The sequence below is a fragment of the Neodiprion fabricii genome, chromosome 3, assembly GCF_021155785.1.
Source record: "Neodiprion fabricii isolate iyNeoFabr1 chromosome 3, iyNeoFabr1.1, whole genome shotgun sequence".
In the NCBI taxonomy this organism is placed as follows: domain Eukaryota; kingdom Metazoa; phylum Arthropoda; class Insecta; order Hymenoptera; family Diprionidae; genus Neodiprion; species Neodiprion fabricii.
Genome location: NC_060241.1, coordinates 12,448,550 through 12,465,517, shown reverse-complemented (window position 1 = coordinate 12,465,517; position 16,968 = coordinate 12,448,550). Strand labels below are relative to the sequence as shown.

Genomic DNA, 16,968 nt, shown 5'->3' with positions numbered 1-16,968 from the left:
TTTAACTTTTAACGGCAAGACTTCTCTGCTACCTATGAATAAGGAGCAATATATATCCTTCACGAAGCGGATCGAAGGGACGATGATGAGCTTGAGATTTATCGACTCCTTTCGTTTTATGGCCAGCAGTCTTCCCAAACTCTCGTCATATTTGGCCGATACCAATAAACGTATAACGCGTAAATTTTACAATAATCCGACTCAGTTCAGTTTGATGACTCGCAAAGGCGTTTTTCGCTATGAATACGTCGATTGTTCGGAGAAGCTCGATGGAACTCAGCTGCCTGCAAAGAAGCATTTCTACTCTTGACTCACCAATTCGAATATTAGGGACGCCGATTATCAGCACGCAAAAACTGTTCGGGATGAATTTAATTTAGAGACATTAGGCGGTATTCGGATTTATACTTGAGGACGGATGTTCTTTTGCTCGTAGATATTTTAGAAAATTTCCGCGCTAGCTGTTTCAAAACATATGATTTAGATCCGCTGCACTACTACACAGCGCCGAGACTTGCTTTAGACGCTATGCTTAAATAAACTGGGGCAAATTTACAACTCTTAGACGACACAGAAATGATATTATTCATTGAAAGAGCCATTCGTAGCGCAGTGCTCTAACCACCATGCTCAGGCCAATAATAGATACATGGGTGAAGATTTTGATCCAAACAAAGCGGAGTCATACCTCACGTATTTTGACGTGAATAATCTGTACGGTGCAGCTATGAGCGTGCATTTACCAGTCGGCTCATTCAAGTGGGAGTATGAGCATGTCGATAAAACAACCCATCCGGACGATTCGCCAATCGGTTACTTTCTGGAGGTAGATTTGGCCTACCCTGTAGAACTACACGAGGGTCACAAAGACTCACCTCTCTGTCCGGAGCAGTTCACACCGCCAGGTAGTAAAACCGCCAAACTCGCGACCACCCTTCACCCCAAAACAAGATATGTCCTACACTATAGAAAATTGAAGCAATATTTAAGTTTGAGCATGAAATTAACGGAAGTACACAGAGTTTTGAAGTTAAAACAAACTCCATGGCTTGAGCCGTACGTCACGCTCAACACCAACATACGAAAACAATCTAGAAACAAGTTTGAGAAAAACTTCAACAAGCTCATGAACAACGCGGTGTTTGGTAAGACTATGGAGAATGTACGAAATCGCAAAGATGTTAGATTAGTTACAACATACGATAAACTAGGTGATGCGAGAACCCTTATCACCAGACCAAACTTTCGTAGCGCTACCGTATTTGACGAGGATACAGTTAATATAGAGTTAGATCGTGTCAAAGTTCGTTTCGATAAACCTATTTACGTCGGTGCATCAATTCTAGATCTATCAAAAATCATTCTTCATGATTTTCACTACAATTATGTCCGATCCAACTTTTCAATCAGCGAGTTCGAATTGTTGTATACCGACACAGACAGCCTTATTTATCAATTTAACGTATCGAACATCTACGATATTATCAAACGTGATGTGGATGCAATATTTGATACCTCTGACTATCCTCTTGACAACGTGTATGGTATTCCCCTCAAAAAACAAGAAACGACTAGGGTCAATGAAGGATGAAAATAGCGGTAAAATTATGAACGAGTTTGTGGGACTGCGAGCAAAGCTGTACACATTTACTACGATAGGTAAGGATGGGGAAAAATATGACAATGGCGTTCAAGTGAGTAAGCGTTCCAAGGGTGTAAAAAATTCAACGATAAATAGCATCACGTTTGATGATTATAAGAACTGTATGATGTCTTACCAAGAGTTGACCCTTCCCCAGTGTTTAATACGTAGTAAAAAACAGGAAGTAAGCACGATCGTACAAAAAAAATTGGCTCTGAGTTGACAGGACGACAAGCGGCAGTTGATACCTGGGCAGACCGACACAATACGTTGGGGGTTTGTCGCCGCAAACCAATAAAATAGTTATAGAAATTACCGAACCTCTGTAAATATCTATGTTCAGCATCTGAGACGATCCGTCGTCAAATTTTCAGTTTTCCCAGAAACAAAATGAAAATTTTACAGATGTGACGTCCTCCAGACTTCATATTCCTCTCACACACTCTTAGTTACCTGACACTCTGTAGGCTGCACTCATCGTCCGTGAGTCAGCAGATTCTTCTCTAACTTGCGGCTAGCTTGCCTTCTACATCCCGCTAAACTCCGCAGATCCATCCTAGCGCTCAAGCAAGACACCTATCCCTCCAAACCACAACCACACCTTTTTCTCTCGACTGACTCCTTAGCGTTAACTACTTGATAATAATAAACAATCATATACTTCAAATCGTTTACCTTCCCTTAAAACCGATTCCTTCCTATTCCATTTCCTTCCTGCATTAGGAGTAGTAGCACGCGAATGCATAGTCGACGTGAACGGACCCTATAATAGCCAAATAACACATTGGCTGGGCGCGGAGTAAGCTCCGATTACCACTCATCGGAGCCTACACATTCTACCCCGTTGCACAGAAATGTAAAAAAGTTCACCAGAAATGAAGAAAAGTTTACCAGAAATATGGAAGTTTTCAGAAAATGGAACAAAGTTTTCTGCCAATGAAAAAAAGTTTTGTGTGCATTAATTGTTGTTGTTGTTGTTGTTGTTGCTGTTGTGGTTGTTGTTGTTGTTGCACAAGCAACTGCCACCGCCGCCGCCGCTGCCGCCGCCGCTGCCACCGCCGCTGCCGCTGCCACTGCCGCAGCTCCTTCGATAGGATGATCTTGATAATCGGTAAGTTTGTAGGTTGGTGAATTGGTATTTTTTACCTCACTCACGGTGAATATTTCTGTCGTCCAATTGGGTGTATAGCCTCTCTCGAACACATTCTTGTACTTGCTGATTCGAACTCGATCGCCCATACTGAATTTCCGCGCCCGATCACTTCGTTTGATTTGCCAAGGTTTGTATACGCTACGATACAGTTGTTTTTCATTCTTCGTACTGACATTCACTGGTTCCATCCAAACCGTGCAATGCTTGGTGTTGTTGTAGGACTTCATTAAATCGCCCAAAATATTTATTCACTTGTGCGATCCTTGGAGAGTAAACCGCTTCCACATTTTATTTTGGAATGTTCGATTAAAACGTTCACATACCGACGCCTTTAAGTTGCGCAATGTCAAATACGTGTTGATATTGTACTGCTTCATGACAGCCTTAAATACGCTGTTGTAAAATTCGTTGCCTTGATCAACGTGCAGATGTGTAGGTTTACGTTTCTGGGCCAGTACAGATTTCATGGCGGCAGTCACATCTTTCCCAATCTTCGACTTTATTGGCACCGCCCACACGTATTTGGAAAATATATCGATGATTGTTAGTAGGTATTTGTATCCATTGTTGTGCGAGCTGTATGCCATCATATCAACGAGATCAGCTAGCCAGGTCTCATTCAGTCCACGTACATCTACGAATTAACGTGTATAATTGCGCCGAGCGGGTCTGTGAAGTTCCTCCGCTATTGTCGTCTTTATTGTTTTTCTCGCTCTGTGCTTTCAAATTTTTCGAACTTTTCTTCCAGGCGCTTCTGCTCTTCAACGGGGACTGGTTCCTTGCTGGTTTGTTCCAGTGCTATTACTCTGGCATAAAGCTTCCTGTTACGCACGCGCGTCTGTTTAAGGGTTTCACTGATTTGCATTACTCTCTTGTGATATTTTTCGTATAAACTATTTAGAACTTTGAGGGAAACAGCATCGTTGAACTGTTGTGGGTAGGCTATGTTACACAATCGTTTATTATCCGATCAGGCCCGGTGACTTTTGTCTGCATGGTATGGACTGAACCATACCTGAAATTTCTCAGGTTGTATGGAATTCCATATCTGGGAATTTGAGGGAATTTTTTTCCGCACTAATGCTATAGTTGGAAAAATCGGAGAATTCAGAAATCTACCATACCGATTGACGATACTGTATCTCTAATGTAGAGTACAAATTTTACTCTATCGGAACGCTGGTTACTATGTTTACTGTTTACAATAGCCGGATTAACCCGTTATCCAAACCCTATTAGTTTCGCTTGCGTGTACCTGTGCCCTTAATACCAATTAATCGACTATCATATATCCATACAGAGAGATATTGAATATACATAAATAATTTATTTATGTATAATTTATATTTATTTAAAAAAAATTTTAAATATGTGTAATACATATGGCTACTGTTAAAAATTGACCCCACCTCCCCCCCTCCCCCCAACTCCATACCTGAAAAATTCATTAGTCGCCGGGCCTGAGTGTAAAGGTAAGTTGAATTTCCCTTCGATAACATTTGAATAAACTACATACGCTGTTATACCGCCGTAGAATAATATAATCGAAATGAAGAAGTTTAGCAGAGTAATATAGCGTATTGCGACAAGCAGAGTGATTCACGCCTTTTAAAGAGAATTTTTTGAAAATATCACGAAATATGTGTCGGTTAGTCTTGAAAACTCTACAAAATGCAATCGGTTTTCTCCGAAGCAGAGCAAATATAGTATTTACGGTATGAAAAAAAAAAAAGGATGGGTTGCACTCCGGGAGTGCCGGCCGAAGTGAAAGCTTAAACATCAACGTTGTGCATTTTTGAATATGTTGGAATGGTTAGGGAATAATTTCGCACGAAATGTTTTATTTATCAGTATAAAAGTACTATCACTTATGTGGTGAAATACCATATTCATTTATTGCGCTATCGTAGCCAAACATGACAATTTATATTACATGAATAATATGCCCTTTGATGTTCACGATGTCTTTTTCTTTTTTCTTCTTCTTTTTCTTCCTTCGAATCTTTTTTTTTTAATTTTTTCTACATTGACGCCATGCACATTGATATTTCCGATTTTTATTCCGTTTTTTCTTTTGTTCTTCTGAAAAACGAAGATTATTTATTATTATTTTATTTCATTTATTTTTATTTGAAATTATTTGTTTTGTATCGTATTTTTTATGATTTCGTACGTAATATACGTTTTTGCACTCGATTAGCAAAGCACTGGATAAGCCAATGTGGTCAGTATCACAATTGATACTCCTAATATCAAGAACCAATGAGTCACGCACGCATTGTTTTAATATATTATTAAAAAAGAAACAATTTTCCTCAAATATGTCGCTAAAATTTGTCACGCATATATACATATGGGTTAACGCTATAAAGTATCAACATATTACAATTATTACATCTACATATAATGTGTAGGTACATATGTATATTCTTATAAAGTACTCACTTATTTTCTTTCGATATTTCTTCGTCCCTTTTTTCGTTAATAAATGCACTTTCTTCCATTTCCATCTTTTAATCACGTTATATACACGAATTTCACAAGTATACAAACGATTGACACATCAGCAGTCACCATCTGGGGATGTGCGTAGCAGGCTGTAGTACAAACACACACGCGCAGGCGCCCAGCGCCATTTAAACGAGACAGACGGAGCAGGCATACATTTTTGCTGTACGGTAGAAAGAGAGGCGGATATTACCCCCTCACCATCCGTCTTACGTTTTTCCGATCAGGCTACGGATCTGACGCGCTCCGAATCTGACGCGAATTTAACATTTCGTACCCATCTATAAAAGTGCCAAGCGCCGCTAAAGAAGTTTTCACTTCAAAAATTAATTCATTGGTTGTTCACACCTCAAACAGACACCCCCTAGAGTCTGGGAAGCATTCTCAATGGTTTATCAATAGAAACGTTTCAATGTTGGTTTCATTTATATACATCAAGCGCTTTCAACAGCCACCCCGTCGGGTACACATCTTTGGGGGCCATTTTCACCCCTCTAAACCGTCTATTAGCAGATAAAAACAATTCACGTGTTTCTTAGTTTTCGATGCACTATTACCTATATGAACTAGATCAAAATCTGAGGGGCGACCCACCTAGGGTTCCTTGTTAGTGGAAGTACCAGTGCGTTTTTCACCATCAATTCCTGATCATTGTCAACGTAAGTGACTATGATATGAAAAGTATCAAGGTCTTTACAATCAAAACTTTCGAAGAGCTAAAATTCTACGCTCGAAATCCTGTCGGCCAAAATCGAATTCTACAAGTATAGTATTTACGAATAGATTGAGCTGACAAGGAAAACCACCAAAGTGTGACTTTCCCGATTTGGACCGGCTGTTTTATAACGAAAAGGAATTGATAGTTAACCATTCAACCCATCAAAGTGCGGTGCGATGAGCACAGATTTCAGAGAAATCGTCGACCAAATTTTTTAATTCTTTTCCTAATTTTTTTTGCTCCTATTTCCGACAATGAAAGTTTGTATCCGAAAAATTGTTCGGAAGAGGCACTCCATACAATACGATCGAACTTCACTTACAGGTGAATTCGATTAATCGTATAATTGTATTTCGTGCCTCTTCCGATCGATCACGTTGTAGATGTTTAAAGTTATGCACGGCAATTATGATCAATGAGTTCCACTTAGAGTATCACGATAAAGCAATGAAAATTGTATTTTATTGTTTATCTCATAGGAACAAAATAAAACACATAAGCTACATTGTGAATATTAAACAAAACGAGTCATTCTAGAGACACAAGTCAAATTCGACCATTTATAAAAAACGAACTGAAAATCCTTTCATTGCAGAAAGGTCGAACTAAAATAAAAATTCTTATTACATATTTTATAGGAGCTTTTGACAACCAAACGAAATATTTCTTTAGAGAAAAAAAACAAAATTAACCATTTTATGAAATGTCATAGAATTCCTTCCTTGCAAGAAGGCTAACCGAAAACATAAATCCTTATTACATATCCCATAGGGTTCTTTTCTTTTTTTTTTTTTTATTCGTTTAAAATTGCTTTTGCCAACGCGGAACGTTCCGAAACGATTGAAAGGTCGTAAAATCGTGCCAATGTTTTTGAACTGTCTGTCCAACCTGCCGTTCTTCTAATACTGTCAATCCCAACACCTTTTCGTTTTGCCGCTGACGACGATGCGTGACGCGCACTATGCGCTGAGAAAATGCTTGTATCGACGCCACTGTCCATCAACATTTTCTTCACCTAATTCGCCAGCGTTTGAGCGGAGACTTGACGATGAGGTTTTTTCAATGTAACGAAGAGGGACTCGGAATGTCCTCATAATCATTTCGTTCATTCTATACATAGTTTTCAAGCGTTGTTACCACACATACTTTTTTGTCATTTACATATTTTGGTAAAACTAGTAGTGGTTGCGCTCTATTACGTCCCGATATTTTTACCCTGTCTGGAATTTTGATCTGTATCCCGTCTGATCTTTTCTAGATGAACTGCAATTTTATCAGGGACAGAGTTTGCATTCGTTGACCGGTAACTAGAGCGAGAAGTGTGGCAAGCTTTCCAGTTAGAACCTCCAAGGCTAATTGCTTATTTTGTCCCAGGGAATTTAAATGGTCTAGAACCATCTTTGGGTCCCAGGTTTGTTCATATCTTGGTCTTGAAGGACGAAGTTCCGAGATTCCTTTGAAAAGCCGTTTAACGTAAGGATTCTGACCCACGTGTGGGCCTATGACTAGCGAGATCGCGGAGCGTAACGAATTTAGCGAACCATGAGAGGATCCTCCGTTGAACTCCTGGGTGAGGAGTGTTATTATTTAGTGTATTGACGGCTTGTATGGATCGATCTTCGATTTCTCACAGAAATTCCACCGTTTTCGTAAACTACTGTCGTATTGCTTTATTGATGACGAACGAAGTGATGCCGTCAGAAGATCCAGTGACTCCTCAGGAATGTTTTTTTAGCTGGAAGGCCTTTCGGATTACTTCCCTACCTCCAGGGTAAGGTTTCGCCAAAGCGGATGAGGTTGTCTGTCAGAGGATAATAACAAATTTTTATCCGGATGTAAGACTATCGATTTTTTAACTAGTAAGGCTCGGCACAAAGGCTACCATGGTTGTGTTAGCCATTTTGGTACAACAACAATAACCGTTGCTCTTTCGTCCTCGATTTTTCTTAATATCTTTGGGATGACTGCAAATGGTGAAAATGCGTACGCGAGCTCGAAATTCGTCCAAGGTATCGTAAATGCATCGATTGCCATAGACTCTGGGTCGCGGTACCACGAAATGTAGTTATTACACTTAGTATTAGTACGAGATGCAAATAGATCGACATCGGGGATTCCTAATGTACTACTAACTCTATCGAATGCCCATTCCACTAGAGCGCATTCCGTTTCTTTTTCTAATTTTCACGATTCGAAATCTGCCTCCGCGTTTTCTCTCGTGCCGATGTACGAGGCAACTATATTTAACTCCCTTTTCTCGCACCATCCCCAAATCGACCTTGCTAAATTACTAAGGCTCTCGGCACGCGTTCCACCCATCCGGTTCACGTAAGCGATCGCTGTCGTATTGTCCATTCTCAATAAAATATCGCAATTTAGCAAATGATCGGCGAAGCATTTAGAGCAAAATACGCTGCGTTAATTCCAAAAAATTTATGTGCAGTTTCTGCTCCTCCGCATTCCAAAATCCGTGAGATCTCTGACTTCCGCATACTGCCCCCCATCCAGACATAGATGCGACGCTGTGAATTTCTAAACAAAACCTTGGGGATCTTATTGAATTCCGAGCCAGTCCCATCGCTTTTCCCCACCAATAGAAATCCTTTCGCAACTCTCGACCTATCATCATATGACTGTCAAAAGATTTATCATTTTGTTGCAAGGCTGAGTGACGAGCTCGCTCGAATAATTTCGTATGAGCAAAACCGTAAGGAACCGCTGGACAACGTGCTACCACTGTACCTACAAACCTGGAATATTCTCGAATTTTACACTTTTCAGTTTTTTGAAATTTTTGGATCAGCTGCTTCACCTTTTCCTTTTTATCATTCGGCTACTAAAGGAGCATTTTATCGCAATCAAATGAAAACCCTAGGTACTTACACCTTTGCGAAGGTATAGTTTGAGATTTCTCAAAATTAATTACAAATCCCAACTTTTCCATGAGAAGACTCGAGGTTCGAATATTTTTTTGACAAATTACAAAAGATTGTCTCATGACCGAAATGTCATCTAGATGTATTACAGATATAAATCCTCTACTACGCAAATACGCGACTATTGGTTTCATAACCTTTGTGAAGACGTACGGAGCGGTTGATAGACCGAATGGTAAACACGTAAATTCGAAGAGTTTACCGTTAAATTGTAACCTCAAGTATTTTCTATACATTTTTGACACTGGGATGGCATGGTAAGCATCCTTCAGGTCTATGGTCGCTAAAAAACAGCCTTCCTTTATCAAATTTATAGCCCCCCTGCGGTCCTCTAACTTAAAGTGTTCGGTACGCACGAAGTTTTTTAATTTTTTCAAGTTAAGAACTAATCGATGGCCTCCACCTGACTTCGGAACCGCAAAAATATCGGACAAAAACTGCTCAGCATCGGGTTCGCACGATTGGATAGCTCCCTTCTCGACTAACTCACGTATTAATTTTTCAATCGTCGAGCCCTCCGCTGCTGAGAATGGTCGATTTTCAGAGCCGTTGTTTGGCGAGGTTTTTTCCGAAAGGGGATTTTATATGCGGTAATCAACGATAATATCCGTCGATCTGATGTTACAGCTTCCCATTCATGTTTGAAAAAACGCAGTCTGCCTCCTATATTACTCACCGGTATTGCTAACGCCTCCTATACGGACGACTGTCCGTTTTCCGTCTGGGATCGTCGCGGCGATGGTTGTACCTCTGTCTCGATGAGTTGTTCTGACTCCTCGTTACATGTGGGTATTTTTTCCCGCCTGACTCCGTTGACCTCGGATAATAATTTCCCGTAGGTCGACGAGGCAGGACCTTCGCGTTTTTTGGATCCTTTGATGCTAAAGCTGCTCGATTTGACTTTAATTCTCGCGACGCATTTTCCAGGGCTTTTGCTGCCTTCACCTTTTCCTCGAGACCTTTTCCAAATAGAAATTCGTCTGCTATTGCCGAGACCGAAACGTCTTCAAACGAAATGTTTAAATTTGCCAAAATCAAACTGTTTCGAATCGATGATTCGTCATGCTGGAGGTCCGCGAGGAGCCTGCCTGCATCACTCAAGCGTTCTAACAAGATGAGTTTCTCGTATTTATCGATCAAAATGCTTTGAAACATTTTTCCAATTGCTGCAAGACAAGCCGCGATTTCTACTTGTTTCAAAGTAATTTTCTCATGTCTCTTGATAATTGTTTCTGACACGACAGCTTTAACCTCTGGATTGACCAAGGGTGAGTCGATACACGTCGCGTTCTCGGGCAGCGGATACTTTTTTACGATTTTTTCTCTGTCCTCTGTAGGGAGGCATTTTTTCAAAATCTCTTTTCACCTTATTACCATCTCGTTAGATATCCCTTGATCTAATATGCGATTCTCCAGAATTCTTTTTCCCATTACTTCAAGAATCTGTGGCTTGATAATGGGCTCATTCTCCGGCGCTTCTGGACGAGAGTGAGAAGCCAGACGTGTCTCCCGAGATGCGTTATCGAGCCTTTCTCGATTTGGTGAGCCTGGTGTATTAACCCCTAGCACGTCTCGGATGGTATCGTCAACGCTAACTTCGGATAGTCCGATCGATTTTCAGACCTCCTCTCAATATTGTGACGTCTCCTGGTGTGCCGTCATTCTCTCTCGAATGACTCAGAATCACGACGGTGTCCTAATAATCAAGACAAGCCGTGGTGTTAACGGGGCCGCTTCTCCAGTACGTTAGACGTACTTGCTTTATAGGTAAGAGCCTAATAAAGTGATCTGTAAGATCTTTACTCCGTGAAAATGCCGAGTAAAAACTCTCTCCATGCAGGTTAGGGCCTACAGGAGTGGCTGGTGGCGGAAAATATCCATTTTTCGACCGAATTCCTGCTCGACGTGGGCACACCACGTGATTTTCTAACCCAAAAACAGATAACTTACTTTTACGCTTTTTTTCATTTGCGAATCGTTCCTCTAATTTCGCAATCCTCTTTTCCAACCATCTCTCTCTGTTTTCCTTTCACGATTCGCTGTTATCACTCATTTTTCGAATTTTTTATCAAGAGTAATTTTCGGTGCGTGTGGGTTTTTTCGACACACGAAAAAGGAATGAGAATATAAGGACGCCACCTACTGAGGACAAAAAGTCCCTAGATGGCTTTGAAGCGTGTGGTAATTCGGGCATGATAGGAGAAACTACAACGTGATCTATCGGAAGAGGCGCGAAATACAATTTAGTGGTCTGAATTTGTACGAGGTCAGTGCATTGTTTCCTTTGTTTGTCACTGTTTTTATACGGAATGGTTCGCTAAAATTATCATTTGAAGTGAAAACTTCTTTAGCGCTGTTGGTGAAAACTTCTTCAGTACGGGAGTGATTTGAAACTCGATGAAACGTAATAAAACGACTATCGATGTAACGAAAACTTAACTTCTTCAGCACAGTAGTGATTTGAAACTCGATAAAACGAAATGAATCGACTATCGATAAAACAAATAATTATTCCACTCCTGATACTGCATTCTCCTCATTGTTTCGCAGTTTAGTTTTTGAAAGTTTCACTTCGGCTACGTGCGAACTGCACACGTTTTTTTTTTTTTTTTTTTTTTTTATATGGATGTTTAAATAAATACGTGTCCTGAAAAGAGCTCACACCAAAGGCTGAAATGTTGACAAAAGAATTTATGTATCTTTACGATTGATCTACATTTCCAAGATTTCTTTTACACACATCCTCGTCGCGTTGGTCCTGGGTAATGCAAGAAGAGATTGATATTCAAAAATCATTAAAAATTGAAATCTCGCGAAGAGGTTCAGCTAGGATTTCCCAGTTTGTGTGTGCGTGTGGTTTTTTTCTCTTTTTTTTTTTTTAATCTACGAACAGGCTGAGAACTTTCTGCACACACAATTTCTGTATCTATTTTGATCAAACCTTGTACAGCTTGAATCTCATCGTGTACAATGTTATCAACACGATCGCAGAAGTCCTTTGGACGTTTTCACTCCTTTCATACTACTTGCCACGTATGAGCTGCTTGTTCTTATGAGCTAGGTATCCTTACAGTCCATAAAGATAGTGAGACGGACTATCGCAAAGATTGTTATCCCTTATTTGTCGAGTTATTCTATCTGTTTCGATTCCAAATATATCACTGAAGTATCTTATTTAATGCGAATCTGAAAAAAATAACTTCCCCAACATCAGCTCTATTACGGCGCAGTAGACTTTGTTCGATTCCTAATTTGGCGTATTAAAATCAACACGATTTTTGATAAATAAGTATTGCTTATTGAATGCGAAGTTCCCGATCGTAATCACATCTTTCTCAAGAGTTTCAATTTGATTCAATACTTTACCTAGCAGTAAATCCTCTAGGGGAGTCAACGTGGACAGCTGCTTGAAAGAGAACCGCCCACACCAGCCAATAAGTCCGGAACAGTGAAAACCGGTGATTTAGCGATGTGTTCATTTGTGACACGGGTAACTGAAACAAAATTTTAATGCAGCTTTGAACTGAGGCTTTTAAAGGTCCCAATGTCCGAAAGTAACTCGTCACAATTTTGCAATTATTTACCAACTCTGGGAATTTACCCGTCAGTTGTATGTTAGCATTCAATGGTCAGATAATAATTGGCATCTGGACCGAGTATGTCACTTGAGTCTAGAGGTATTTAGTTAATTGAACAGATCATTAGTGATTTTCCAATAAACTCGATTTCGTCTATCAAGATATTTAAGATATTTTCCTACATGAATCCGACGTTCAATGAAACAACATTACATTATTTCACATTTTTACTCTAATTAGGGGGGGGGGGGGGGATGCTTCTCAAAACTATCATGCTGGGCGCTCATTGATCGCACCATGTTCATTGAAAAGAAACATGAATGTGCCGAGTCGAAGCACTATCTTTTATCGCAAACAGAGCCTTTGGCCTAAGTTTCATACAATTATGAAAGGGTACAGCTGAATAAGTATGTAATAATTGGCCTGTCACTGCATTTCTCCGAGATGATTACATTTCAACCGTCCGTGAAACAGACCAATTCCCCCCAAGCTTCGTTGTTTCAGAGATTTTGAGTAGATATCAATATTTTCAAATCTGAGTTCGTTGGGATGGGTTATAAGTGTGAGCAACGCACTAGTTTTACCTCAATTCGACAGTCCACAGAATATTGCACGTACACTATTCGAGAGTAATTCATCCTGCCGTTGGTGCCTTTTGACATTTTGCTACGAAAGTTTGTCGAAATTCATTACGGCTCAGTAGCTCAGTAGGTTATTTTACAAACCGCTTCTCGGACATAATTGATCGGATTTGCTACAAATAACCCGTTTTAAAGCACTTCTCTTCAGTCAACGCACGAACATGATCGTGTACAGAAGTAAACGAAGAGGCAGGCGGCAACATCGTGGCAAGGGTCTCGCGAATAAAATCATCGACAGCCGTCCAGTCGAATCACATGTATCTGGTAATGAGTACAATGGGCCTGGTACAAAATTGACAAAGAGACTCGCGCGGGGTGATCCGGGAATCAATTTTCTCGACGCAGCTTGCAAGGACAACGACATTGCTCACTTGCAAAATCGTGAAAATCTTAAAGTTAGAAACGAAGCTGATAGGGTATCGGCTGAGAAAGCTCAAAAATGGGTTTTCGCGAAGGACGCAAATTTGGGTGAGAAGGCAGCCGCTTGGGCAATAGCTTACACAATGAAAGTAAAATCAAAATTCGGAATGGGAATTCGAGAATCCAGAAAATGTGACCTTGAGAGAAATTATATATGCTGCAAATCGTTTTATGGTTCCAAGCAACGATGCAAAAGTAGCTATTGAATCTGCACTGAGGGAAGCTGAAAAAGCCAATAAAAAAGCGGGTGGTGAATGTGAAGTGCGAACATCTCGCGTTTTAGCAGTACCTTCAAAAGTCGGTGGTTTTCTACCGTTTCTGATTGCTATGTTCGCTAGACTCACTGCTACAGGCGCGTTAGCTGATGGTGCGGCGGGTATAGCAAAAGCTGTGAACGATGCGAGTGCTGCTGAACGAGAACTGGAAGAGAGCAAACGACACAACATAACTATTGAAGCTAGCGCGTTGGGCGAAGGGCTTCATACAAAACAGTACGAAATAGGTCTTGGTCTCCATCTTTCAAAAAACTAGATGCGATGCCCACGTCCAGCGTTGACTGATTGGGACTTGTTGGAATATGCAAAAATCTTCAAGGTTCCGCATTTTCGCGGTGTTTTCATGCGAAACGAACTTCACAAAAACGGTCCACGAAAAAACGAGGCAGCTGTAATCAACCTTGACGACAAAGACGGTCCGAGAACACACTGGGTTGCAAACAAGATACGCGACAATAATATCAATTACGTTGACAGTTTCGGCAACCTTCAACCACTGTCAGACCTCATAAAATACCTCTGCGTTGGTAGTGTTGAATAAAATTATGAAATGTACCAGGATTATGATACATATGAATGCGGACACTTATGTGTGAAATTTCTGAGTGGTGAGCTGTATAAACATGGTACATGATTCATCGAAGTCAGTCTATCACTCGCAGCCATTAATGATTCATTAACGTTAACGATTTTGCTGTTTTGTCATCTGCTACGTACCATGAAGAAAGAAATCTTAAACATTCAAACACCAGTCGGCTTTGACGAATCCGTAGCGCATTACGAGATTCACGCTTACAAACCTTACGCCTCGTCAACTTCCAACAACAGCGATAAAATTCGAATCACCGTTCGGCATCAGGACTTATGCATATTACTCAGCAAAAGCTCGGTACATATCCATGGACGACTCCTGAAACCTGATGGTACAGCTACTGTGAACACACAGCTCGTAAACAACGCGATCGGTCATTATTTGAAAAAATTCGCTATGAAATCAATGTAGTTGAGATTGATAGAAGCAAGAACGTTAGCTTGACAAATCCTATGAAGGGTCACTCTTTCCTGCACCGTGGTCAGACTTGACTGATAGAGAACGCTAGATGGCTTGATGTAGAAGAGAAGAAGAAGTTAACCGATGCCGAGGGTAATTTTGACGTAGTGATACTGCTCAGCTTGATATTGGGTTCCGCTAAATACTACCGCAAGATCGTTGTCAACGCTAAACATGAGTTAATTTTGACGAGATCAAAAACTGACGTCAACGCAATCATGCAGACTCAAGAGGAGGATTTCAAAATCACGATCAATGGAGTGAAATGGCTAACACCGTATTTGAAACTCGTGGATCAGAAGAAAGTTAACCTACTCAATCTCATTCAGAAAGATCAGCCTATTTTGATGAGCTTCCGCGGTTGGGAATCGTACGAATATCCCTTACTTCCCACAACATCGAAACAGGTTTGCACTGTAAAAACTTCGACTCAGCTTGAAAAACCTTGATACGTCATTTTGGGTTTTCCGAACAAGTCGAAAGAACAAGACCGGCAAGAACGCAAGTCATTTCGATCATTGCAATATCACGGACGTCAAGCTATTTTTAAACTCTCAATCTTACCCGTACGGTAACCTGAACCTCAATATAAGTCATAGTCTGTACGCGCTCCTGTACGAGATGTACGGAAACTTCCAAGCTACATACTACGACAAGAACCTTGAGCCGTTGTTGACAAAAAGTGAATTCTCTCGAGACGTCCCATCAGTCGTCATTGACTGTTTAAAACAAAACGAATCTTTGAAGTACGCACCTGTCGACATCCGTCTTGAATTTGAAGCTCAGGTCAACTTTCCCGCTACAACATCGGCGTATTGCTTGATTGTTCACGATCGTATTGTCGAATACAACCAACTCAGTGGTGGGGTGAAAGTTGGTGTAAAAGCTGGCCCGTTCCCACCATCGCGCACAATTGAAAGATGGAGCTTGTCGTTGACATACAAGGCTTTCGTAGACCTTTCAACAATACCTTCACATTGAAAGAATTGGCTATAATTTCAATCTACTTAGAAGCATCTCCATCAATGTTGTTCTTTAAGCCACCTTACGAATGGGCTTCAAATACAAAGGACAAAATTCTTGGTTGGATCGCGAATTTCACGGTTTACCTTAGAACTGTGGAACCATACCATTTGAGGAAGTTGAGTGGACTAATGAAGGCAGGCTGTGCAAAGCTGAAACCGTGTGCGTAAAAGGAGAAGAAAAACGAGACTGGTTGCCTCAAATTGTCCCCAAATTTCAAATCGTCGATTTGCTGGACTTTGACTGTCCGTCGCTTCAAACCTTGCAAAAAACTTCATCTGAGTCTCTAAGATGTGACGTGCATACAATACCCAACGCAATCTGTGCAGCACAAAATGTTTTGTCACTTCAAAATTGGCTACAAAATCATCATACTGTTCGGATGGCGAGGGTGTACGATTTGGGTTACTGCGCAGAAGCATCTACAAGAACGGTCCCGCATTCCTGGTGAATACATGATCCTGGTTACGATACTGTGGAATAAAATTATTGTACTATTGTTGTGAAGTAATCATCAACTGTAGCCTAAAAATTGTATTTGATAAGACTGTTTTTTGAAGAATATCCTTGAATTAATTTTACACCTCCACCTTAGCTCTTAAGAGAGAATTTTTTTTTAATACGAAGCTTACGTAAGATTCAACCATGCTCTCCATCCTTGACCGAGCTGTACTCAAACGTAGTTATGTTTTGCATTCCTAGGGCGATAGTAACCTAACACCGCAGATCCTTAGCTCCGAATGTATACTACCGCAGCTATCGGTCGACCTTGCATTCTGATTTTGACTGAACCCGTTGAAAATTCATCGTAGAGTTCACATTACAGTTACAAGGCGCAAACGCAGCTTGCAACCTTTTATTGTTGCTCATTGGTGTTCGGAGTAACATTTTCTTAGATTTTAAGACTGGATTCCAGTTAAAATTACACGGTACAAAACGTATGTAGGGTTAAAGGTATACAGGATGGCTTAACGTTAAACGGAAAATATTTATGATTTCAATCTTTTTTTATTGAACGTAAGA

General features: G+C 40.5%; 1 protein-coding gene across 1 annotated transcript in view; it reads right to left on the bottom strand.

Moving 5' to 3' along the window:
• The window catches only part of LOC124178533 (glutamate receptor ionotropic, NMDA 2B), a 2,057,245-nt gene that overhangs the window by 845,797 nt on the left and 1,194,480 nt on the right, over positions 1 to 16,968 (bottom strand). The window contains exon 12 of the mRNA XM_046561964.1: positions 12,324 to 12,451. Within this exon, the coding sequence (XP_046417920.1) occupies positions 12,324 to 12,451 (128 nt within the window). The remainder of the gene's footprint in view (positions 1 to 12,323; positions 12,452 to 16,968) is intronic.